We start from the raw sequence: 24532 nt of genomic DNA on the forward strand, positions 1-24532 counted from the left end.
AGGCGATCCGAGTCGCAGTTCCTCCACTGCCTTACCGAGGCCAAAAAAAAAAGAGAAAGAAAACAAAAATTGTACTTATCTAATAAATAAATATGTAGATATTGTGCTCATATCCGATTCGTTGTTTGTAGTTGCTTCTGGCTTTTGCTGCGTCTTCCTACCCTCAGCTGCTCTCCAAAGAGCTGAGAGCGAGGGCGAAAGCGAGGGAACAGAGGGCGAACGAGGGATAGATAGCGGGTAGGAGGGATCGAGGAAGAAGAGAAGGTGGGCGGGGAGAGGGATTTTGGTTTGATGGCGGACGCTTTCTGCCCCGACTGCAAGCGGAGCACGGAGGTGGTGTTCGACCACTCGGCGGGGGACACGGTGTGCTCCGAGTGCGGGCTGGTGCTGGAGGCGCACTCCATCGACGTGACCTCGGAGTGGCGCACCTTCGCCAACGAGTCCGCCGACAACGACCCCGTTCGTGTCGGCGGGCCCACCAACCCCCTCCTCACCGACGGTGGCCTCTCCACCGTCATCTCCAAGCCCAACGGCGCGCAGGCCGAGTTCCTCTCCTCCTCCCTCGGCCGGTGGCAGAGCCGCGGCGCCAACCCCGACCGCAACCTCATCCTTGCTTTCAAGACCATCGCCACCATGGCCGACAGGTCCCCCCTTCCTCCATCTTCCCATTTATTGAGCTGCTATTTTGGATTGAGCGGTGCCGTGTTTCGCGAGGGAATGTAAAAAAAAAAAAGGTCCTTTTTTTTTTTTTTTGAAATAATGACTAAAAGAGAGAGGATCTTTGGGCGCGAACTCATGAATCTGATTCTAGTGTTCTTTTATGACTGTTTTCAGGGAAAATCTTTTTGTATTTTTTAGTAATATCAAAGTGGGATATTTTCTAAACTAGAAAATGGATTTTTGAGTTGAGCACATTTCTGATTATAATAGATTTTTTTTCAAAAATAATTATCATCAAGCGATAATAACCTTAAAACATCCAAGGACTTGTCTTTGACCAGAATCTGCTGCTGCTGTTCATGACACATCCATGGGCTTGTACAATTTTGCTTCAATATCTGAGTTTAAAATCATCATCAATCATCATCCATGGGCTTGATTGGTTCTTCCCCAACCATAAATACAAAAACAACTTTCATCCTTCTCAATACTTTTCAATTGTGGAATGCTTCATGTAACTTTTGAATTTGTGATATCCTTTCTATTTTTCATCTACCTTGACTTAAGCATGTGTCTTTTCCCTCTGAATCATGATCTATGGACATCGAGATACAGTTAGTTTGTGCTATGCATTTCTTTGAATGGAATGATTACTAAAGCAGGTGCTGACATTTTTTCCTTTTTGGTCCCAGGTTGGGCCTTGTTGCCACTATCAAGGTACAAATTTTGCCTTTCTGTAGTTTTTTTTTTGTTTTATGACCCTTTTCCTTGGAATAAATTTTTTAGAGCACGAATCTTGCTGGGAAGCTTCAATCCGTGATAATTGGTTGAGTTGGTTGTCTTGCGAATAAATTATCACTAACAAATCGAATCAATTTTACTATGTGCCTGACTTTTTTTAATCAGTTGGTTATTTCAACGGCCACAATGTCATGTCATTTATTTTAGCCATGTGTCATCCTTTTGTGTTGACAAAAGGTAGTAGACTGTAGGACTTCATTATCATTCGCGATGTCAGATGAAAACAAAGGTAAGGCTTCGTGGGCCTTTTAGATTCATCCAAGTAAAAAGATGATAACAAAAACTATAAGAGGTTTGTTTTGTGGTTATGATATATATGTTAAAGCAAGGGACTTATGTTGGTAATGGTATCCTTATCTGTCAAGAGTGGTTGAGTTTCAATCAACAGTTCAATTTGTTGTGCATGGAAAATATATTATCTAATTTGGAGAATTAATGAATATTGGTCTGTGTTTTAGTAGAATTGTCTAGCTTGAATAAATGCTAGGTGGTTGATTCATTGGTCCGGTTAAGAGGCTGTCAATATTGATGCCATGTAGACTGTTTAGCGATTTTCATTCTTGGACGTTGTAGAAAGCAACAGTGCAGAGTTTCTGATGCTTTTTATTAGTTCTTCCTTATTTCATATCCATACAAACTGCTTGGGTCCAATGGTTGGACCTAGAGAAAATGTCTATTATTGGGATGTTATTTTTAATGGTTTACTTGCGGGTCTCAGTTATTGGATGATAAACCCCTAGCAAGCAATTTAAGCAATTTTAATTGGCGAGAGCTTGACTGGAAATTTAAAGGTTTGGTAGCTTCACCTTCTAAAGGCGGCAGGGTATTTGAGGTTTACTCTCTTCACTGCAGAGGAATCGGAGTGGAGGATGATCATCGATATTCTTAGGTCGCTTATGACAGATGTAGGGTGCTTTAGTGCTCATTTTGAACTTTTGTGGACATGGTAGTAATGTTTTTAGGGTCCATCGGATGGAGACTCTATGGCTTGGGTTATTCTTGCATAGTGAAAAGCTTTATTGTGTTGAGAATGTACAATTAAACTAATTGGAAACTGTTATTTTTGCATGCTGGACAAATGGGACTTGGTTGATTAATTATGATGTGTTGATATTTTAGTTAAGTCTTGGATCTTAAAGTTTTTGCTTAGTTTATTCAGTTCTGGATTAGACTTTGTTTTCGGTTCTTCAATTGTTGGATAATTTATAATCGGGAAGTATAATTTCGTTGAAGTCCCCCTTGTACTGTTTTGTATTGTTTGGTGTTAACTTACAAGTTCCTGCACCAATTATTGTTCTCTAACTTTCTTTTTTATTATGTCCATGCTAAGACAAGTCACTGGACCCTTAATCGATAATCATTTTAATAAAATATTATATTGCAAAATTGATGCTCATTGATACCATCAATATATGCACTTGATGAGCACTTATCCAACATGTAAAAAGCCAGAGATACATACATTCTGGCTCCTTTCTTACACAATGAATGAACACTGCATACATGCAACATTTGTTTGTCCTGGCAGCATGCAACCGAGGGTGAAATATGTTTCTGCTACGTGCTGCCTCCATTTCTCCAGGAATACCAAAATATATGGAGAGATACATTTGTTTGTCATTGTAGAATGAGATGGTTTGTTATATTCAATTGGGCCTATACATATGTTAAAATGTTCATGGTCTGATTGAAAGCTCAGTTCTGGTGGTGCATGTGCTACTGGCATCACCAGCCTTTAAGCTTACAAAATAACAATTTTGTAACATGAACATTGCACCAGTCATTTCATCAGAAAATCAGGGTGAAATATGTTATATCCATCATTTTATGTTCATGCTGGGGTTGTGGTAGGGTTTCATAAAGAATTTTGCGATGCAACTTTTAGTATACTCTAAGCATCAGATCATATCAATCTTTAATTAATTCTTCATTTTAGGTTCTTTGTCATGTGTGTAATACCTGTATTAGACATGTTCTCTTCAAGTATTTGTTCATCTCTTTTTCTTTCATGCTCCATGGATTATACATGAGTTATTATGTTGCTTTGGTAATTATGTGCTTTCTGAAATTATACATTAGTATTTGCTTTGTCAACAGCCTTTATGGAAATCATTGTTGGCAGGTAACTATTGACTTGGCTGGCGAGGTTCTTGTGCATTTTTTGTTTGGTCCCTTACTCCTTAATGACCATCTTATGTCTTCTTGAAGGACCGGGCCAATGAGATATACAAGAAAATTGAAGATCTTAAGTCTATTAGAGGGCGAAATCAAGATGCAATTTTAGCTGCTTGTCTATACATTGCTTGCCGACAGGAAGACAGGCCTCGAACTGTGAAGGGTTTGTAGCTTAGTTTTAGTTTCTTTGCTGATTATTATTTTCTATTTTGATATTTGTTAGTTTAACTGATATGATTCCCTCAACTAGAAATTTGCTCTGTTGCCAATGGAGCTGCAAAGAAAGAAATTGGTCGGGCTAAGGAGTTCATTGTAAAACAGCTTGAAGTTGAGATGGGACAGTCAATGGAGATGGGAACAATTCATGCTGGAGATTTTCTGGTTAGTTTAAGCATTGTTAGTTTGATTAGTTACATTCTATTTAATTGAAATTTAACTTCGTCTGAGCTGTCTTTCGCTGTTTATTTTTCTGGTTTCTTTTCATTTTTTAGCACATATTCTTTTTGTTTAACCTGCCTATCTGTTTTGGCCTTGAATTTACAGAGACGTTTTTGTTCACATCTTGGTATGACAAATCAAGCAGTTAAAGCTGCTCAGGAAGCAGTCCAGAAGTCAGAAGAGCTTGATATAAGGTATTGATTTTAAAATGCTCTTATAAGAATAGTAGACAACTTCTTTGGATCTTTCTAGTCTTGTTGGTCTAATTAGTTATTATTTTGAAAGTAAAACGTCATCTGTTATGTAATGATTTCTTCAGCAGCTATTCATTAGTTGTTATTTATGTGTTCTTCCTCTCTAAGCTGAATTGATTGCATTTTGGATGTTCATGTATTGTACCTGAAGAGCTTGAGATCTATAACATATCATAAACCAGGCACCTGGTGGGCCATGTACTTGCTGCTGGCACATTATGATAGGATAATGGTGTCGTACATGCTATAGACCCTTCACCTAATTCACTCTGGTAACTATGGAATTTGATAAATACAAGTTGTTAAAAAAGTCAGAATTTGTACTTGTTTGACATGAATGTTAGATGTCATAGTGAAGAACAGGGTTTTTTTTTGCAGAATGTTAACACTGTCTCTTAAGTTTTATGTGTGGAACTGTGGCCTTTACAAGAGGGATTAGATCCTGACCGCAGAAACCTTGTGCAGGAGAAGTCCTATATCAATTGCAGCGGCTATCATTTACATGATAACACAGTTATCAGATGACAAGAAGCCTCTCAAAGGTTTTGCATTCCTGTTTTCACGTCTGTCGTGATTCACATGTTCCGTGTCTTTAACATATTTATGCTTGCAGACATATCCCTGGCAACCGGAGTAGCAGAAGGCACCATCCGGAACTCCTACAAAGATCTCTATCCTTATTCTTCAAGGATCATTCCAACCTCCTTTGCAAAAGAGGAGGACCTAAAGAACCTCTGCAGCCCATAATTTGTTCTCAGAAGAGTGTCCGAAAACCTGATACATCTTCAGGTACAATCATACATCCAGCTATGGATGGTATGATAGTATCGACTGATGCAATGTTTAGTTGTGAACTTGATCTGACCTGATCAACAGCATTAACTGAGCGGTGATCCTTTTATTTATCTAGGAACTTCTCGACCAAGGTGTTGTATCTGATTTGCAAAGAATTGACCTTTCTAAACTGATGCTTCAATCTGCTGTAGGTGTTTAACTTAGATGAAAACACCAACACAGTGAGGTAGACAACTTTTCATGTATCACTTGTATGAATGAAGTTTGTTGCTGTCGATTCGAAAGCATGTAAAGTTCAAGTTGCTGGCTATAAAGTGTTGTCATTAGATAGGATTCGAGTGTTTCAGTCAGTATTCTCGTAATTTTTATTGATTCCAAGAATCCAAAGTGGGAATTCCGTTCTTGGATGTTTGTATATATCCCAAGAGAATCTAGTGTTTCTATCTGGACTTTGTGGGATGCTTTGTGCACTTTCTTAGGTTTTGTTTGGTTCAAAGTGTATTTGAGTTCATTGTTTGCTGATTAGTAATCATTACTCTTTTAGAGTCACTGGTTAAGATTAATTCAAATAATTAAGATCAGATAAAATAAAAAAAAAATAAAAAATTAGATTTAAATAAATAGATTAGGATGAAAAAATATTAAGATAAAATAATTTTTTTATTTTAAAAAACTTATATTTTATATTTTTAATCAATATAAATAGATGTTCTTAAATCAATCTAAAATATTAATAGGAATACATCCCTCATCTACTGCTTCCTATCTTCAAAAGTGAAAATTATTAATTTTAGGTTGTTAAAATAAATTTTTATTTATTTTACATGGATTGTGGAATTTGGTAAAAGATGGTTTTTTTTCGGTATGATCTATAAGATCCTATTAAAGATAAAAAAATCAGATGAGTGGGAATATACAGAAAGATGCAAGAGCCCCCGATATGTTATAACAAGCAATAGTTGAGCTTTTATTTTCCCATAGTATCAACATTAACATAAGCTTGAAAAATATTAAAAATTATGTTTAGAGGTGCAGGCAAAATAAAATTTTCAAAACTTCAAATTCTTCGATGTGAATTCAAAACTCTTATGATAAAATTTTTTGAATCTATCATTGATTTCTTCTCAAGAATATCTTTTATTGTGAATCAAATGAGATATTACGAGGAAAATCTAAAAGATCAAACTATAGTAGAAAAAGTTCTATAAAGTTTATGTCCAAAATTTGATATGATTTTTGCTGCTATAGAAAAAGCTAAAAATACAAGTATATTATCTATTGATTAATTAATGAGCTTTCTTTTAGTTCATAAACAAACAATAAACAAATCTTCATATGAAACTTTAGAACATGCTCTTCAAATGATAGATCAGAATAAAGACTAAAAAAAGTTTTTAGAAACTAAATATTAAGGGAAAGATCAAAATAACAAAGTTCATGATCGATCAAATAAGGGTCAGATAAACTCGACTGAAGGTAACAAAAAAACCAATCGATGTTTTTGTTATAAAAAAATTGAACAAATTATTGGTTCAAAAATAAAAATCTAAATATTTCTATTTGCTCTTACTATAAATAATATAATCATCTTCAGAAAGATTGTTGGAATAAAAATCAAATAAATTATCATGAGAAAAATAATGATGAAAAAAAGGATGAAGAAAATATTTTCTTTATAGTATATGATGAAGAATATTTTAGATCTGTTTGATTTTTAGATAGTGGATATAGTAATCATATGACAAGCGATAAAAGTTTATTCCAAAAACTTGATGATTCAATCAGATCTATAGTATAAATGAAAATTGATAGTAAAGTTAAGGAAAAGGAATAGTTGTCATGAACACTAAATCTAGTAAAAAAATTATTGATGATATGATGTTTATTCTTAGTTTAAATTAAAATCTCATTAGTATAGGACAACTAATGAGAAAAGAATATTATACTATTTTTTATGACAAAAAATGCTTGATTTATGATAAGAAACTTGGAAAATTGATAACAACCATGAGGATAACAAAAAACAAAGTATTTTCCTTGTTATTTTCGGTTTTCTCCTTACATGCTATTATTACGGGTAGAAAAGGATATTATATAATTTTTTATAATAAAAATGCTTGACTTATGATAAGAAAATTAGAAAATTGATAGCAATTGTGAGGATGACAAAAAATAAAGTGTTTCTCTTATTATCTTCGAACTTCTCCTTACATGCTACTATTAATGAATCGACATTATGGTATAAAAGCTATCATCATCTAATTTTTTGTGGGTCTATATAAACTTTCTCGCATACGAATTCTACAAAATTCAAATTGATAACAAGATGTCTCACAACAAGAATAAAGTTAATGAAAGTTTTGATGAGAGCGATGAGAAGCCACAATTCAAGAAACGAAAAGTTTCAGATTCTGTTCCATCTACGGCTGGTAAACCTATTAAGAAGACTATCAAAATGGTGAGCATTAGCAATATTTGTGGCTTTCGTTGGTGGTAGTGTTGTGGTGATAAACTATGAAATGTAATTACATAGTTCATTTCGATAATGAGTTCATTTAGACAGTGAGTTTTTATCATAGATTTCCTTAATTGCCTACAGATTCCCTTAACTATCATGAGAAAATCTTATCTGCTATTAGTGGGCACATGAAAGCTGAAGCATCACTTATCATGCCCGAAATCATGCAATATTTTGTATCTTAAGACACCACCATCACAATGTGTGACATGAACAGCGAGTGAGCGACGAAGTTGACGAGCGAGAACCCCACGATAAGCTGCATCGCACTCTGCAATCTTTGCTTCGTCTTCCGAGTTCTACTGTGCGAAGGAAGAAGAGAAGCCACCGAAAAGGACACGAGCATGGCTCTGCACTATGTCAGGCTCTCAAGTCTCTACCAACTGCAGCTCTTCGCGCAGTCTTTGGGGCACGAACACATCCCGCCGCAACTCGACAAAGCCGCATGTGATCGCCTCCATCGCCATGTCGCCCCCGTGCATGAGGAATCTCTCGGACGACATCAGGCTACATAAACAACACTTACCCAGGGCTGCGGATCCTCCATCCTACATGATAACCTGTTCCTTTCGCCAGCTTTTGCCATATTGGAATCTTTCTTTGGAGTTTCGAGCTCCTTCACAAGTCTTCAAGGGAATCCGCGTGGAATCTCTTACCGCAAGCAACTGTTCGACAGAATGTCTCAATGGTAGCTAGAGAATATCCCGCACCTTCCCTGGACCAGGGAGCTTTACGATGGAATTGCTTTTAGGTACAGCTATAAAATATTCTCCAGTCTCCAGGTTCTGGTTGGAAAGCTGGTTCTGTCGAGCAAGGCTTTACTCGGATCTCACCGGAAACGTCCACTGAAACTAGTTCTATATATATTCGCAGAGGCTAAGCTGTCCGGTGAGCATGTGAACGATGAACTCAAAGCCAACCTGCTATCAGCCTTCTTCTTCTGTCTCTTTCTTCCCCCTTGCAATGACCTTCCTTCGCTTCAAGAAGGACCATGTTTTGTTGCAGCACATCTGGGAACAAAGCGTAGTGTCTTTGGGACTGTGGTATAAGTCTCTACTTATACGGTGAGACTTCTCGGCTCCAACCATCTCCGTTTCAGGTCCTCCAAAGCTCGATCTACACTGCCTGCTCTGCTACTTGGGAGAGAAAATGAGAGCTTCCTGATTCTAGTTCACAGGTGATGAAGACAACATGCAAAGAATTAGTACCACTTTAAATGAATCGACCTGGTAAATGTTGTAGTCTGCATGTGATTCTTGGATGCTTGAAACTAATAACCAAGCATCTGTGACAACAATGTACTTTGAAATGTAAATTTCTAATGCTAGAAGAGCATCAAAACCAATACAATAGGTAGGTTGTCACAGAGGCCACATGCAAACTAATTAATGACATGCTTATATTTTGGCTTTTATTTTTGTGCTCAACATGTTTTAAGAGAATCTGCAGAGCACCTATAAATAGGGGCTAGGAAGAGGAAACGAATCATCTCATATTCAATCTCCATCTCCATCCCTATCTTTCCTGCACCCTCTCTGTGTTGTCTCTCTGAGACTGTCCCATCCTCATGGCTGTTAGCAAGTCCATGCTGTGTGTTGTTCTTATTCTCATTATCCTCGGGGTGGCTTTCACTGCTGAGGGCAGACCTCTGAAGGAAGACAAGACCAAGACCAAGACCAAGACCAGTATGTGCAGCAGATGCTGGACACAGAGTGACATGAGTTCCAAAGGAACGGTGGAAGGCACCGTTGCACCCTCTGAGGAGAATGGCAATGGCAGCGGACAGTTGGTGGGCAACGACGATGTTCGACCTACAAACCCAGGACACAGCCCCGGCGTGGGCCACTAATCTGGCTCGATCGATCCAACGTGTGTGATTTAAGATGCTTGGTTTCTCATCTTTCGTATATAATAAGTTTCATCATCATCATCATCATTTATCTCCTTCTAATTATTGTATTGTATTCATCTGCGTTTAGATCAGATTTGGCTTTTCCTTATCGCACTGTATTACTTTTGTTTCACCGCAATTTCATTCAGTCCGAACGATTGTTGTCTGAAGAAACACTATCGATGATTGTGGTTATGAAAGCTCGAGTTTATTGTGTTTTGGCATTTAAACGTCCCACGTATCAGTTTCCGCGCATTCTTTATGCATGCATGCATGCATGCATGCGCAGCACACGTCGAGTTGCACGTCTCACGTACCAGCAGTTCTCATCACAAGAGACGATTCTGCTTACTTGAATACTCCTTTTGCACATATCTATATATAAACCCTCGAAGCTTACGCACCGGTAAATTAGATTTGGTCGCGCCTGAGCAGATTCCGATGCTCCACCTATGTTTGTAAGCCTCCCAACATACATGTTGTGTGTGCACTGGATTCAATCTTGTTGTTGTATGCTACATTGCCATATGGATCCTTTGACTGAAGTCTGATCACCACGGGACTTCAGTGAACTGCTGATCTCTGTCTCTCTCTCTCTCTCTCTCTCACACACACACACACACGCACGCACTCACGCACGCATATAAGCCTTCATCTGACAGAATTAATGGGCATGGCCTGCAAGTCACCTGATGACTGCAAAGAATCGAGTTGAACGCATCGGAGACTTGTTCAGTGAAATCTTTGTACAATTCCTATAAAAATAACTACACGTAACTTAGAATTTGATGTTGTTCCAGTGCATGGCATGATCTACAGTGACCATCAGGCTCCTGCCATTTAATTTTGTAGCTGCACCATGGAAAACAGCTAGCATTAGAACATTTAAAAATGGCCAGTCATGATCATTCAAAACCTTTGTTTGTTGTTTTTGTATGAGTATTATGATGCGAGTTCCTGGAGACAGGGAACCAACCAGCTGACAAGATCTCTCAGATCCCATCTCATGCTCTTCCAAATCAATTATTTTATGACTTCTCTTAACTGTAACATTCTCTGCCCCACCAAAGCTCACTTTCTCAGCTTTGTTCTTTAGAACATGTATTTTCTTTCTCTATAGATAAATACTTTTTTGTGAGACAAACTTGAGTTGGAGTTGGCATTTGCCACGTGTTTTCTTTCTATTCCTATTACTTTAGAGTTCCAAACCCTGCGCAAAGTACATGAAATGTGCTCGATGACTCCCTGAATCATATCAATGTTAGAACTTTAGATATATATATATATATATATATATATATATATATATATATATATATATATATATATATATATATATATATATATATATATATATACACACACACACATAACACATCCGGAGCTTGGTAGTAAGAATTATGTCTAGGTTGTTCAATGAAACAATTGGCAAGTGATGTGGTTGGAACGCATGGGTTCCTTATCATCCTCTACAGTTGTTAGGTGGCTAGAATGCTCTATAGTAAGACGGTGTATGTTGTCATGACAGTTCGCCTGAGTGCGGCCAGCAGTACACTCCAATGTGGTGCCCAAACTTCGATACGATGGTATGCATTATATTAAGAGATGCATGCACGGGTATGTATTACATTGAGAGACGCAAAGCAACTTTTGTTGTGGATCTCAAAGGAATATGCGTCGGATGTCTGCTAAGTGAATTGTCCCATCTGAAAGCTTTTAAGAGTTAGCGATGTTCTTGTTCTTGTTGTCGCTTGGAAACGTCGAAGAGTCGGCGATGGAGGAGGTGATACCCATGGCAGCATCTGCACCACCACGTTCGTCTCCTCTGCATCGAGACCCACTGTCATCACGCAGTACCATAAATCCGTCGCATCTTGCTTCTCTTGTCGGTGGACAGCTCGATGGACCGGCGTCGGCGGCGGACTCTGTCCTTGGAGCTGCCAAAACGAGATGGTGGTGGTGGTGGTAGCACAGTTCTCTCCGTGTTCATTTGAGATTACAGGCAGCTCGATCTCTTATCATCATCATATAACAAAGAGAGGAAAAAACTTAACCAAACTGCAAATTGGGCATCCAATATCCGAAAAATACAAGACATGCAAGAACCGGAACTGACACACCACCTCATGGTTCTATCATGTGACGAGATTTATAAGATGAAAGCTATACAATCCAAGATATAGTAGTAGCATACGACTGGTTGCAAAACATAAGTCTATATTCCTGCATTCTCCAAAATGTCCAAAAGTATCTTGACTGAGGCATATTTGCATATAAAACCTTGTAAATTTCCAAAGTTCTCTCAATGCATTCCAAGAGTTACAGTTAGATGCAATCTGATAAATCTGGCTAATCACTGCAAGTTAATGAGTTCATACACACACATCGATACGAATGAATAAGAACTCAGCTCGGCGGCACTGCCTGAGGTTTAGTTTCTTAGGGTATAGATAGAAATCTAATGCAAGAGAAAAAGAGTAAAAGAGGTGAAATTAGTAAATCTGAAACATATATAGCACACAAGAAAACCATTTTCATTTAATTTGAGAGCAACCAGATGTAGTTAATATTAGAAACAGCACCTCTTTTCCCCCCCCCCCCCCCCCCTTCTAGGCTAGCGGGATAACACATAGCATCTTTGGTGGAGAAGATCCATTCTACTGAAACTTAAAAGAGTTAACCAAGTACTAACATGCCACCAACTGTAACTGATGCTGAAAACAACTGCAGCGTTGAAACTCATGATCAAATCGTGAATGATCTGATTTGGAATGATCTGATTCTCCACAACTATGGGATCGGTAAGACATCAACATGCAGCAGCAGTCTGCGGTGGTGAGGACCCTTTCCCCCCATTAACTTGCATTCATCTGCTACCATCTGCACACAATCTGAAAAGCACATCCACCAGAACAATTTGGTAGCCCAATCTTAAATCTAAACCAGCGCCTTACCCGACAGCTCTCTAGTCATCCATCCAAACCAAACTAATGGCAGGTCAATCAAACAAAGGGAGGATACAGGAGGCATAAATAATATCTACCGTGCCTTCGCCAGGGATTGGACTGATCGACTAGACACACCATGCAAGAGCTTTACAAATCCTAGAAAACTTAGCTTCCCGTCAGTGTGCCTTATCCAATCATGTAGAACAGCATGTACAGGTACAGAAGGGCCGAGGCCTAGTTCCTGCAATTAAAATATGAAAAAGAGGGGAGATTTCTGATTAGGATGCCAACTCCAACACAGAAGCCAAGCAAATAACCTTCGAAAAATAAAACAACTAGCACACGGTATCCGAAAATATACGTCAAGCAAAACCAACCATCCTCATTTCTCAAACCTTACCACTTGAGATAAATGACAACATTGCCCAACTATTAGCGTATGCAACATTGTGCTTTCTGTGTGTATTCATGATATATGTGGTTAATATGGATATGCGTGCAGAAAAAAACAACTATGTGGGGTCATATAAGCAAAAAACCTTATATTTCAGAGCTACAGATTTAAATTACATGGCACACCCCTATGCTGGTCAGTGACAAGCATGATGTGCCAACATAGGCAAACTGACAGCACCAAATGGGAACGAATGCAAGTTCTGCCAGCTCAACACCTCACTCAACTTTGGACTAGGTAGGTTTCAAGTTTCAACTAAATCCTGCAACGGTTATTTAATGCCTTCAAGATCTCAACACATCCATCAATTGATAATTCATACTATATCACATGCAAAAGAGAACATCATGCATACCGAGGCAAGTTCTTCGATTACAATAGCCCGATTGCCGTCCTTCTCAAAAAGCTCATAAGCACAACGGGCATGTTGCTCCCATCTATCCAGACCTTCAAGCTGATGAACACTTAATGCAGCTGCACAGAACTCATCAAAATCCATTCTTCTGTATTGAAGAGCACTGAGCTGGCAAAACAATATACAGGTTTCCACAGAGTACTCAAACTAATAAGTTCAATGTTAAATAAGTAAAAAAGGCACTAGGCAAAAGATCTGCACATTACCGAAAGAAGAAATTCCTGAACACGTGATTCCTTCATTGCATCAGTTGCATTTTTCATCAAGGCCTGATCAAGAAATAAAATTCAGCATAAAAGAACAACTAAATATCCAATCTCCTTCAGTTAATTTCTCTAAAGAAATGAGTACATAAAACTAACCAACTTGATATTTTCAAGAGTTATGCACCCATTTTTGTTAGGCTCCAATAGAGCAAATTGTCCCTTGAGATAAAACAATTCATCTACGGTCAATGTCTTTGACAAAGCCTGCAACATTCACAAAAAGATTTAATCATTTACCTTACATTATCAGTTGTATAGAAGCAAAACTGAAATTTACAGTGCACTCAATTGAGGCCGAAACTCAATTTTACAGATTTTAGTTAAAAATTCTAGCATTTGGGGTCTATCTTGAAGCTTAATATGGCGACAGGTAATTGCAAACCTTAATCGTGATCATCATACATACCAATAATTTTCAATCTAGTTAACTGGAAATTGGATACTTGTTACCTAGAAACCAACACACAAATAAACAAAATTTCAAACTGGAAAGTATACTGGATAACCTTAAAAAGGCAGTCACACTACATTCGACCATGGAACTAAACATCAGCCAATTCCAAGTACTTGGATTTTTATTGAACGAAACAGGGCAATTGAAGTCGTTAAAAAGCACTCCATGCATTTAGAATCACATATAAGTTGAATGATATAAATGAAATTCATGATAGCACCCACCCTTAAAGCAGCCTTACGGAGAGACGACGAACGTAGATAAGCTTTAATTAGTCGAAATATAAGGATATCTAGTGGAACTTTGATATCATTGTAATTTCTAGTCCACGGATGACCTGCAAACAGGAAGTAGTTAGTTCTTTGGAGAAACAACATAATTAGACAGAATCCATGAGGATGCTCACATAGAGCTTGAGAAGCCGTCATTCTTCTTCGTGGATCCTTACTTAACAAGCGCTTCACAAAATCTTTGGCCTCAGGAGAGAGAGAAGGCCAAGGAAGTTCTGTAAAACTTGGATCAGCTTTTAATACTGCCCTAAAGATACCAGACTCTGTTCGAGCCCAAAATGGGCGACTGCCACATAGAAGAATATATGCAATTACGCCAATACTCCACACATCTGCTTCTGTGCTGTAAGATCTATGCAAAACTTCGGGTGCAACATAATATGCACTACCAACAATGTCATTCAATCTTTCATCTAAAGATCACAAATGCCAAATTTTTAGAAACAGTCCAGATATAGAGATTAGATGGGCAATTGAGATATAACTAACAATTGAAACTGCTAGCCAGGGAACATATAACAGACAACATGAACTAACCTGGTTTTACAAAGTCTGATAAACCAAAATCTATAGCCTTCAGCTGGGAATTCTCATCCTTGGAAGTAAAAAGAAAATTCTGAGGAAAAGAAAGCAACCACTATTTATTAAAAAACACAATATTTAGCCAAATATTAAAAAAAGATAAACCATGACCATTTAGGGTGAATAAAACAACCATAAATAGACATCTCAATAGACCTGCCAGGTAAACAAAAATTAAAACAAATTGGTGAGGGAAGTGTATATTAATTCTCACCACAAATAAGCACAGGTATTGCAGCAAGGAAGACAGATAATATGTAAACTAAGTAGAAGCTTCAAGTAAGTAAATAAAAAGGCCTGACAAGGATATTAGGTAATTACAGAATTTAGGTTCCTTTCGTAATGCCCACAGAAGATAAATACAATAAAAAGGCAACTTGGTTTTACTATTCCCAAGACACCTGCAATACAAGCTTTCACAGGGCAATGTTTTGACCCTAGTTTAATCAGATGCAAATTTCAACTAGATCTGGAAAAAATAGAGGTATAGATCGTCCAACTTAAGCAATAGACAATACTACCTTGAAAAGGAACTGATCCGCTATCAAAATTGAGAAACCAATTCTGCTGTGTAAATTTAACGGATACAAAATTCAAAGCTGAAGGATATTATTCCTCGATAGTGGCAATCTCTTGCAGCAATACTTGTACCACTTTGCTAATTACTTCTATCTACAAATCTAGCTATCTGCAACTAACTTATATATATGCATTGAAAAAAAAAATAGTTAGCAGATACTAGCAATATGAACATTAAAGCAATAGTAAGTAATACAAACACAATAACCTTTACTACCAAAAAGAAAGCTTGAGAAGATAGCTCATCAGATTACTGTGAAACTCATAAAGAATGATTCAAAGACATCATGGAAGCAATAGTCACTCCAGTTACACACATTATCAAGAAAATACAACAATACATCAAAATAAATGGAAAGAAGATCTCCTAACCGGCCACAATATTAAGAAAGGTGAGAAATTTATTAACCTTCATGCAAGGTCAAAAAAAAAAAGTCATGGCTAGTTAAACTAGAAATGCTGCAAACTTAAACAACTACAGACAGAAGTTTCAAGTTGTAGAGACACAAAAAAAAAAAGAAGACATGAAGTACATTATTACTAGGGTACACAGAAAAAGTGCTTGTTAACCATCTAATTCATGTTCCTTTAATCAATAACCACACATCCCTAACCCTAAAAAGAACATTATTACAGTTCCACAGAAAGCTAACAGAGAGCAGATCTGAGACTCATAATAAGATCCAAAAAGACCTGTGCCTTCAAGTATAATGTCCATCAACAATATAATCATATAATAATCTACCTAAAAATCACCATCAAAGACCATAAGATTTCCCTGACTCATTACCTCCGGTTTAAGATCACGGTGAACCACTCCTTGGAGATGGCAGAATGCAACAACATTCAGTATCTGTACCATGACAGCCTTTGCATCATCTTCCGAGTATTTTCCACCCCTTCTCGATAAAGAAGGCATATACATAAGCTATCATAAGATCTGAGGCAAAGCCGAAAACAATACATCTACAAACAAATAGCAAATATGTGGATATAGGAATATTTTAAATCAAAGAACTGGCCCATAAAGTACCTCGAAAGAATTCTATCTAGCAGCTCTCCTCCTTCACATAACCTGAAATAAGATAGGTAAGCCACCAAGATCCTTAATCAGTAATAATTTAATGGTTATAATTACATTTGAAGATGGCATTTATATGTCACATGCTTGTCAAACCAAACAATACTACTACGGATCAACATGGTGCAGAATAAGAGCAAAGGAGAACGTCTATGAGAAACTAGGGGCAGCATCAACAAGAACCTAAAGAAAGAATAAATTTTTAATCCAACAGACCTCAATTTCAACCCTCAATTTTAATAAATCATGCTGCTAGAGAGAAAATTTTAACAAGAAATTCTTGTGCAAGAAGAGTGAGAAACAATTGCTAAATAATTGTAGTCTTCAAAAACGTACTATGATGCTGAAATTAACCAATAAAGGAGCATCAAACCACAGTAAAAGCATAGTTCCAAAATACTATTATAGCATCAACATACCAGTGGGTACCTTTAAACTTTTATTAGGTTTTTGTACATTTTGATGTGAGTTCAAGAAGAATCCACAAAAATGGACAGTTCCACTTGCTTGTCACATATGTGTTGAACATATCACATTATAGAAAAATATTAAATAGTAAATACTTCCTTAAAGTATCCAGTTTGTTGATTTCGAGCGAGTACTTTGTAAATTCCTCTGGAGGAAACTTTGAATGTCTAAAATATTGATTTTTTGCTTATGATGCAGATGATAGATATTTACATATTATTTGTATAAAGCATTTGAAAATGATTAAATAAAATTATGGCCTTACTTCATTTATCATCACATTTTGCTATCTCTTATATGATTTTTTTCTATTCGTGAAGAGAGTTTAGGGATGCTAATGTTATTATTTACATAATATGTGACTCCATTCTAGCATTATTAATGAATATCAAACTGCCACATATACAAGATCATATATTTAAAAAAACTATCACCATATCCATGCATCATTGTGTCCCTTTTTTAAAGGTTCGACATATCAACATATCCAAACCTATTGTATCAGCATCCATATCTGATTACTTGCTTCACAACAGAAAATTTCTTATTGATATTTAACAAAAGATAGATAGCATATGCATTTTGGGATTTCCAACATGTATATGCGAATAGGGATCAAGCTGAAGATCACATTGAATTCAGAAACTGCATATGAATAAAATATAGAAAATCTTGGAACTATCTACTTTTGAAAAAGGAAACAAGATTCAAACTGACTGGTTCACCACTAGTGATCATATTCGCATTAATAACAAATATTAAAATAGCAATCACTATATACCAGCAGAAAATAACATGCACTTGACAGATAACAATAAACTGTAATATTAATGTACTAATAGCTTACTCCATTATTATGTAAACATTGTCATTATCTTCATAGGCATCATAAAAATGGACTAGATTGTTATGCCCTGTCAAGGCTCTTAAAATCTTCACCTCTCTTCTGACATCCTCAATAGCTATGGCAGTAGTCATCTGTCAAAAGTTAAGTGCTCAAATGAAGTCCAGATATAGAAAAATTTTGTTACAACAAAGCAAAGAGGCCAGCAAGCTGCACTGTCTGATTTACAACCAGAAGTATATCACATGAAGACTAACAGTGATAAAAAATATCCATGACAAGTATGAAGAAAGAAATAAAAGATGTCAAAGAAGGAAATTATAAAACTAGAAATGCACCTGAACAAAGTAATAAGGCCTCAGTTTTGTGCAAAGCGCCAAAATGTTATTTTACTTCCAACTATGATTAATAATGAACAATACATTTATGCTAAGATGGCATTATGTTTACTGCATTTGAAATTAACAATACAACTTAGTGACAACGTAAAAGAGAGCAACCTAAAAGGGGCAACTGAACCATATAGTTTTGCTTTAATGGAAGTTACAGCAAAGCCTAAGCTATTGATTGGATTTTGTAAACTACAAATTGGGCTTTTGTTGATTTATATGCATATAGAAAATATTTAACATCAAGAATCAGTTTTGAACTAGCCCTTACCAAATTTTATCAGTCAATCAAACGAGACTGCAGGTGCACATAAGACAACAAAATAAGCATGACCAGCCTAGAAAATAGTATACTTCAGGTCTCCTATCCAGTTCAATACTAACTATCAACTAAATGAAGTATGGAACAAGTTCAGTAACTTTAAAATCATAAAGATCCTACTTGAAAATGTATGATTCAGATGCACCGCATCGAATAAAATGCTAGGGCATCTTTCTGTATAGAATCAATAAATATATTTATAGCCACACTAATCAAGTCAATGTGGCAGTGCAACATTATCTAAAGTGTCCACATTTTCCATGGAAGAAGAAATATAGGGAGTATATCGGTAAACATAAACATTTTATCTATAATTTCAGGTTTCTTTTCACCAAAAGGTCAAGCGGTTTGAGTTGTCCAAGATCCTGGAAAGAATACAATTCATGAAGCCCTGCTACTCAATTGGCAACCATCATAAATAAACACTGGTCTCCGTTCATGCTAAATCTAGAACATCCCAATGTAGTGAAACCCAAGGAAAATCCAATAACTTTCTTGATTCCAGCCCATAAACATTCACACACGACTAGGCATCAAAGCTACATGACAAGTTACTGTTTTGAGCTTCAAGTAGTCATTCACTTCTCGATAACAACAACAATAATTATCAATCACAATGGACCATTAACAAAATTATGCTTCCTTAGCGCCCGGGAGGGTATCTTTGTCTTTGCCCAAGAAGTTGCAATCTTTTTAAAGAAACAGAGCACATCCCATATCAATTGTTTCAAAAATCAATATTTGATGGCATCCACCAGTACTTTTAGAAAGGAAAAAGAGAAACTAGCAATACTAACAAAATTGATATGCTGTGGAGCAAACCACTTATCCAGCAGCATGCTACAAGACACAGCATTACCAACAAATTTTAAGCAGCTAATGATGCATTACTTTGACTAAAATTAGTCGTCGGATCTGACTGTCAACGGAACTGTCCACAAGAAAACATCAACGAAGCAAAGTTGGCAAGTACGAAGCGACAAAGTAGGGGAAATCTTGCAAAAAGAATAGATTTTTGCTGCACCTTAGCCTTCGGGATGACCTTGACCGCCACCTGCTGTCCGTTGCTCTCGCCCTTCTTGAGCTTGGCGGTGCACGTATACCCAAAATGCCCACGCCCAACCTCCTCACCGATCTCATACTTGCTCGTGAACCCCTTAGAGAACCCGAAGCTCTTATCCAGCCCGGCCACTGCACGCCCCTCCTCCCCCTCGTCCTCGGGAATGGCCGCCTCGTTTGGCTTCACCGACCCATGCCGCCGGGCGAGGAGGGCCCGGATGTGCTTCGCCGGAGACGGCGGCGGGAACGGTCTCTTGAAGAACCTCCTCGGAGTGGCCGTAGCCGACCCACCACCTTCAGAGGCGACGGAGGGGGATTTCTTGGAGAAGAGGCTGTGCGCAGGACTGGGGCTATAGAAAGGGAAGAAAGGAGAGGTCCAGGGCTTAGATGCCCTCTCCTCCGCAACCGTCACCCCCGGCTCCCCCTCACCTTCCTTCTTTGTCGACACTTCTTCCTTCTTCTTGGGCGTCGGAGACAACGATGGGTCATGGTTCTCCGGCGAAGCGAGCTTCCCGTAGCAAATACCCATCTTTTACTTCAGTCTTAGCTCGGAGATCCAGGAAGAAGAGGAAAAGAGGAACGATTTTCAAACCCTAGATCGCCAATGGCGTCCTCATAACTCTCACACACACACACACACTCTCTCTCTCTCTCCCTCGGAGGTTTGCTTCTCTGCCTTTTGTATCGCTCCCTACTTGGAGCCCAGCAGTAAAGCTGGATAGGTTACTGTAAAATTGTGGTAACGAATGGGTGTTTTAAGGAAAGAAATAAGAAGGTTCCAACACCGCCGGTGAACAATACGGCAACTTGTGCCCATACAAATGCAACTCCCTGTGGTCTTACGCTACTCAAAACCATGGACATTAGTGTGCGTATCAATGTGCCTTTTTATGAACTACAAAATAGATATTTGAGCATGACATAGTTTTCATGTCATGCATTCTACAAAACATAAGAGCTTCCGCTACATCATGCGTGTCATCATGTAGAACGTGATGGCCATAAAGGAGCATGACATGTACCGTATACGTAGAGATGCTGGTGGCACATAGGATCCCATCATGTGTAAATACTTACGCAGTTACGCTCACCTCCTCGCCGCAGGTGACCGGATCTCTTTCTAAGTAAAAGCTGGTACTCGTTAAAAGTACGAAAACAACAGCAGGAATGCTTTCCGCACCCCGTAAAAATCTACCCGCGTGATCTCTCTGTGATGTGGGTCCAAAACGGACCGACGTTTGCGTTAATCACCAGAACGGCAACGGATGCGGGTAAAGAAACAGGGTAGAAAAAGAATTCCTCGAACGACGCTGCGTAGCGGGGATCGCGTCCACGGAGGGGCGAAACAGACGACGGCGCAGTAATCGGAGACGTCGACACGCGTGACTGTTCACCGGCATGTTTTCGATGCTCCCCCTTCACAAACTGTCGTCCGGATAAGCTATTGGGTGAACGAGAGGGGAGAAACGTGGCCGCATAAGAGTGGTGGTTTACTAAAAGGATCAGTTTAGTTAAGGAGTTCCGCCGGAGCTTCGTGTCTTTGTAGCCGTAGCGGTGGTTAAGCGAATTAAATTCTTTTCAGCTCGTTGGATTTTGTAGCCGGCGCGCACGTATTTATAGAGAGCGGTATGCTCTTCCGCCGGACCATTATAAAGTTCCCTAGTAACAATATTTTCCACTTTTTTTGGGGGCAAATTTTTGTATGTTTTTCCTCCAAATTTAATTGTTGTTTTGAATATGTGAAGAAACTTTGGGATTTGAATCCTTCTACCAACTGGGGCAAAAGAGTTCAAAAGATTCATGGTACCACAAGGGTTGACATATTCTGATGTTGAGGGTACCACATAATTAAGTAGTGGGTGGTAAGAATGATAAAGAGTTTGGGTCTTTCACAAGAGTGGAAGTGAGTGCATTTAATAATGGAGAGGGGAGACTACTGTGGGAATATTACAGAACAAGGGGGAAGGTGGTGTGGAGTTCCACTAGCAGTTGGGTGATTCAATACTTCTGGTCCATCGTCAATTTGGCATTTCTCTGTCACTGTGATGTAGATGTTGTTTTCTAAGGTGATCATGTGCAGGTCGAGGACAGTTCATGGGCAATAATGTAAGGGAGTGGTTTGTTCTCTTCCTTGAGGACCATCTTGTCTGCTACTGTCCAAAGTGAGTTATATGAGATCTGAGATGATTAACGAGGGGATAAGTTGGAGTTTGATATCTGATTTCTTCATTTAGGTGGTTGGGGAGGATTCTATTCTGAGATCTGTCAGCCAACACACCACAAGGATATGGTTTGATTATAAAAACAAGGTTTGGTGATCGAAGTTGTCAGTCAATGATCTTCCATTCCTTTTGTTTTTTTTGTTCTTGCACAAGTGTTTCTACAAATCAGACTTGTAAGACAATAAATCATGATTCTGAGCTTCAAAAGCATCAGCTCACCATCTGTTCTAGGATTTCTGAACAAACTAAATGCCTCTCTCTCAACATCTGTATGAGAAAGAACTTGATCTTACTGATTAAAGTTCTGAGTGATTGTGAACAGTTCATTTGTTATGGAAGCAAAAGGAATGTGAATTGGTGGATCGAAGAAGGTGATTAAAGGGCTCCAAATTAAAAATGCTTTTTTGATCTCTCTCTCTCTCTCTCTCATGGATATCAGAATGTTAATTGCAGAATAGTGCACACATAGTTACATCATCTCTATTGCAGAATTCTAATGAGTTTGAACTTGAGCTGAAACTTTCAGAACTAATTCTATTTGAGAATCTTGGTTGGAGAAGACCTTAATTTAATCCGGGATGCGATAAAAAGGCTTAGGCAATCTATCACTGCTGCTTACGACCTGAGGAAGAAGTGCAGTTGACAAAGATGATGAAGGCAGAAGACTGGGGATCATTCTCTGGGGGGAGAGAAGCAGCAGATCTCTGCACGCAACACTCCTTTTCAGAGCAATGATCAAGTCGGTGTTACTTGATGGCATCCACGGGTTGACTTCTCAACTAGGCTTGGCAATCGATGGACATCATGATCAAAGCTCCAGTACTTGCCACTGGATGGCAAAACTTGTTGACCAATGCATCTGAATTGACCAGAAAGTCAACTTGATGAACCTGAAACACAGCAATGGTGGCACTCTAATCATATATGAACATCACTTCTTGATGGCTACTACTCCGATAAATTTAGAGGCTAGCCAGTTCAGTGAATGATGAATCTGCACAGTCGATAGGGAGGATGAATCAGTTCTCTATCAGAGGAAAAAGAAGTCAACCAAGCAATCATCGTAGCAACATCCAACATGGGTGATTTCAAACGCGGCTCAGCTTCCTTTGAATCCAAAAAGGTAGTCAAAGGATGTGGAGGAATATGTAGGATGGCTGGGAGGCAATTGCTGGTGATTCCCTCACTCGCCACCACCGAGACAATGGAGCAGAGCTTGATGATGAGTGCTGTTGGGTGGGTTCTCCACTGCAAATTCTGTGATCATTATGCTGTAAGCTTGTCTCATAGAGCAGTGTTACGAGACCAAGCAATCATTTCATCTGATTCCTGAAGGCAATTCTGGAGAGATGATCACAGGACAAATGCTCATCCCTTTTTCTCCCGGGAGTACAACTACTCAGTCCATGATTTCGGCAAGTCTTTGACTGATGGATTTGATATTTGTTTCTAGCTAAAAAAGCATTCTTGGCCCCATACACTGTATAATTAAGGCTAACAAGTGTTTCTATGTCTCTGTCTTTTGTTGTGAATCTATGAAGTCACAATCAACTACAATAGGATCTTTAGTTCAGGGAGCTTTAGTTCATGAGTTCATTCATTTTCATACTTTCAAGAAAAAAAAAATCATGAGTTTCTTCCATTCAATCTTTTTGGATAAATTTCTTGTATATATATAATATAAATTTATTGAAACATCCTAATTGTTAAAATTAAATTATAAAAAAATAATAAATATATAATTATTAATTTCAATGATTTAGATCAAATAAAATTAAAATATTTTGATATTAGTTAGTCTATCAAATTAAAATAATGATATTTGATATTAGAGCCGTCAGACTATACCTCATGTATTATGTTAAAGCTCGATAATATTTTGATTAATGATTTAACTCATATAAAGCTATATATAACTAGAAGATTAATAACAATAGCTGTAACAATGTAATAGATTTTGGGATCAAAAATAGATTTTGGGATACTCTCTTTCCCCCAGTTTAGAAATCCTTTACCTCAGAATACTTATCTGTTTTATATAATATTAGGATCAATAAGTGTTTTTTTTTTGTTTTATTATTGTCTGTAATGTGTTCAACAAAAGCAAATAAAATTCAAGTATAAAAAGACTTCTACCTAAAAAAAAAAAGGAAAATCTTAAATATTAAAATTTAATTATTTTATAAATATATCATATATCTCGAAATATTGAGAATATTAATTAGAGAGGATAAAAATAATATAAAAGTAATTAATTCGGATTTACCTTGTTTTAAATTTTAAATTGATCTTTTTCCAAAGATAGTGAGGAAGAAGCAACCATCATATTCCGAAGAACTAGAAATTTCATACCCGACCCGCAAATCGAATACCCGATCCACGAAGAAAAGCACACAAGGTGACAACTGACGTCGGGAGTCGGAACGTTGGAAGTTCCGTCGCAGAAGGATCAGATGGTGATCGTCGTCCACGAAATGATGTCATTAGTTACTCCTCGTGACCGGTGAATTCGATTCTACGGTCCAACCAGCGGGGCCCGTTGATTATTTATGACGTGGCATCTTTTGAGATGGTCAAGGATTTCCATTATACAGTAGATTCAACACCCGATCCGTCGGGTTTAAAAA

The 24532-nt window shown here is 37.9% G+C and overlaps 2 protein-coding genes across 3 annotated transcripts; one reads left to right on the forward strand and one right to left on the reverse strand.

Moving 5' to 3' along the window:
- Positions 1–93: 93 nt before the first annotated feature.
- LOC135584793 (transcription initiation factor IIB) lies at positions 94–5568 on the forward strand. Of its 2 annotated transcripts, none has more exons than XM_065093080.1 (7): positions 94–644; positions 1353–1377; positions 3670–3799; positions 3887–4017; positions 4180–4268; positions 4794–4870; positions 4942–5568. In XM_065093080.1, the coding sequence occupies exons 1-7, from the start codon at positions 292–294 to the stop codon at positions 5073–5075; spliced, it is 939 nt and encodes a 312-aa protein (XP_064949152.1). In that variant the 5' UTR covers positions 94–291; the 3' UTR covers positions 5076–5568. The 2 variants fall into 2 exon arrangements, 1 of the variants encoding a protein (XP_064949152.1); XR_010481703.1 differs by lacking the exon at positions 4942–5568 and adding an exon at positions 4480–4600 and having other exon boundaries at positions 152–644; positions 4707–4829.
- Positions 5569–12130: 6562 nt separating this feature from the next.
- Positions 12131–20368, reverse strand: LOC103991694 (CDPK-related kinase 5). Its single transcript, XM_065093081.1, has 11 exons — positions 19649–20368; positions 17917–18047; positions 16554–16595; positions 16311–16419; positions 14897–14975; positions 14476–14772; positions 14294–14406; positions 13712–13819; positions 13556–13618; positions 13290–13457; positions 12131–12721 (listed from the first exon to the last, which is right to left on the reverse strand). Exons 1-11 carry the CDS (start codon positions 20210–20212, stop codon positions 12572–12574), a joined length of 1824 nt encoding a protein of 607 aa, XP_064949153.1. The 5' UTR covers positions 20213–20368; the 3' UTR covers positions 12131–12571.
- Positions 20369–24532: the final 4164 nt, after the last annotated feature.

Source organism: Musa acuminata, chromosome BXJ2-1 (genome assembly GCF_036884655.1).
Source record: "Musa acuminata AAA Group cultivar baxijiao chromosome BXJ2-1, Cavendish_Baxijiao_AAA, whole genome shotgun sequence".
In the NCBI taxonomy this organism is placed as follows: Eukaryota; Viridiplantae; Streptophyta; class Magnoliopsida; order Zingiberales; family Musaceae; genus Musa; species Musa acuminata.

Coding starts and splice junctions, on each gene's coding strand:
- LOC135584793 (XM_065093080.1), top strand. CDS start 292: ATGGCGGACGCTTTCTGCCCCGACTGCAAGCGGAGCACGGAGGTGGTG. Junction 645..1,352: donor ATCGCCACCATGGCCGACAG/GTCCCCCCTTCC, acceptor TTTTGGTCCCAG/GTTGGGCCTTGTTGCCACTA. Junction 4,269..4,793: donor TCAGAAGAGCTTGATATAAG/GTATTGATTTTA, acceptor AACCTTGTGCAG/GAGAAGTCCTATATCAATTG.
- LOC103991694 (XM_065093081.1), bottom strand. CDS start 20,212: ATGGGTATTTGCTACGGGAAGCTCGCTTCGCCGGAGAACCATGACCCA. Junction 14,773..14,896: donor ATCAGACTTTGTAAAACCAG/GTTAGTTCATGT, acceptor TGTGATCTTTAG/ATGAAAGATTGAATGACATT. Junction 14,407..14,475: donor GACGGCTTCTCAAGCTCTAT/GTGAGCATCCTC, acceptor TCCTGTTTGCAG/GTCATCCGTGGACTAGAAAT.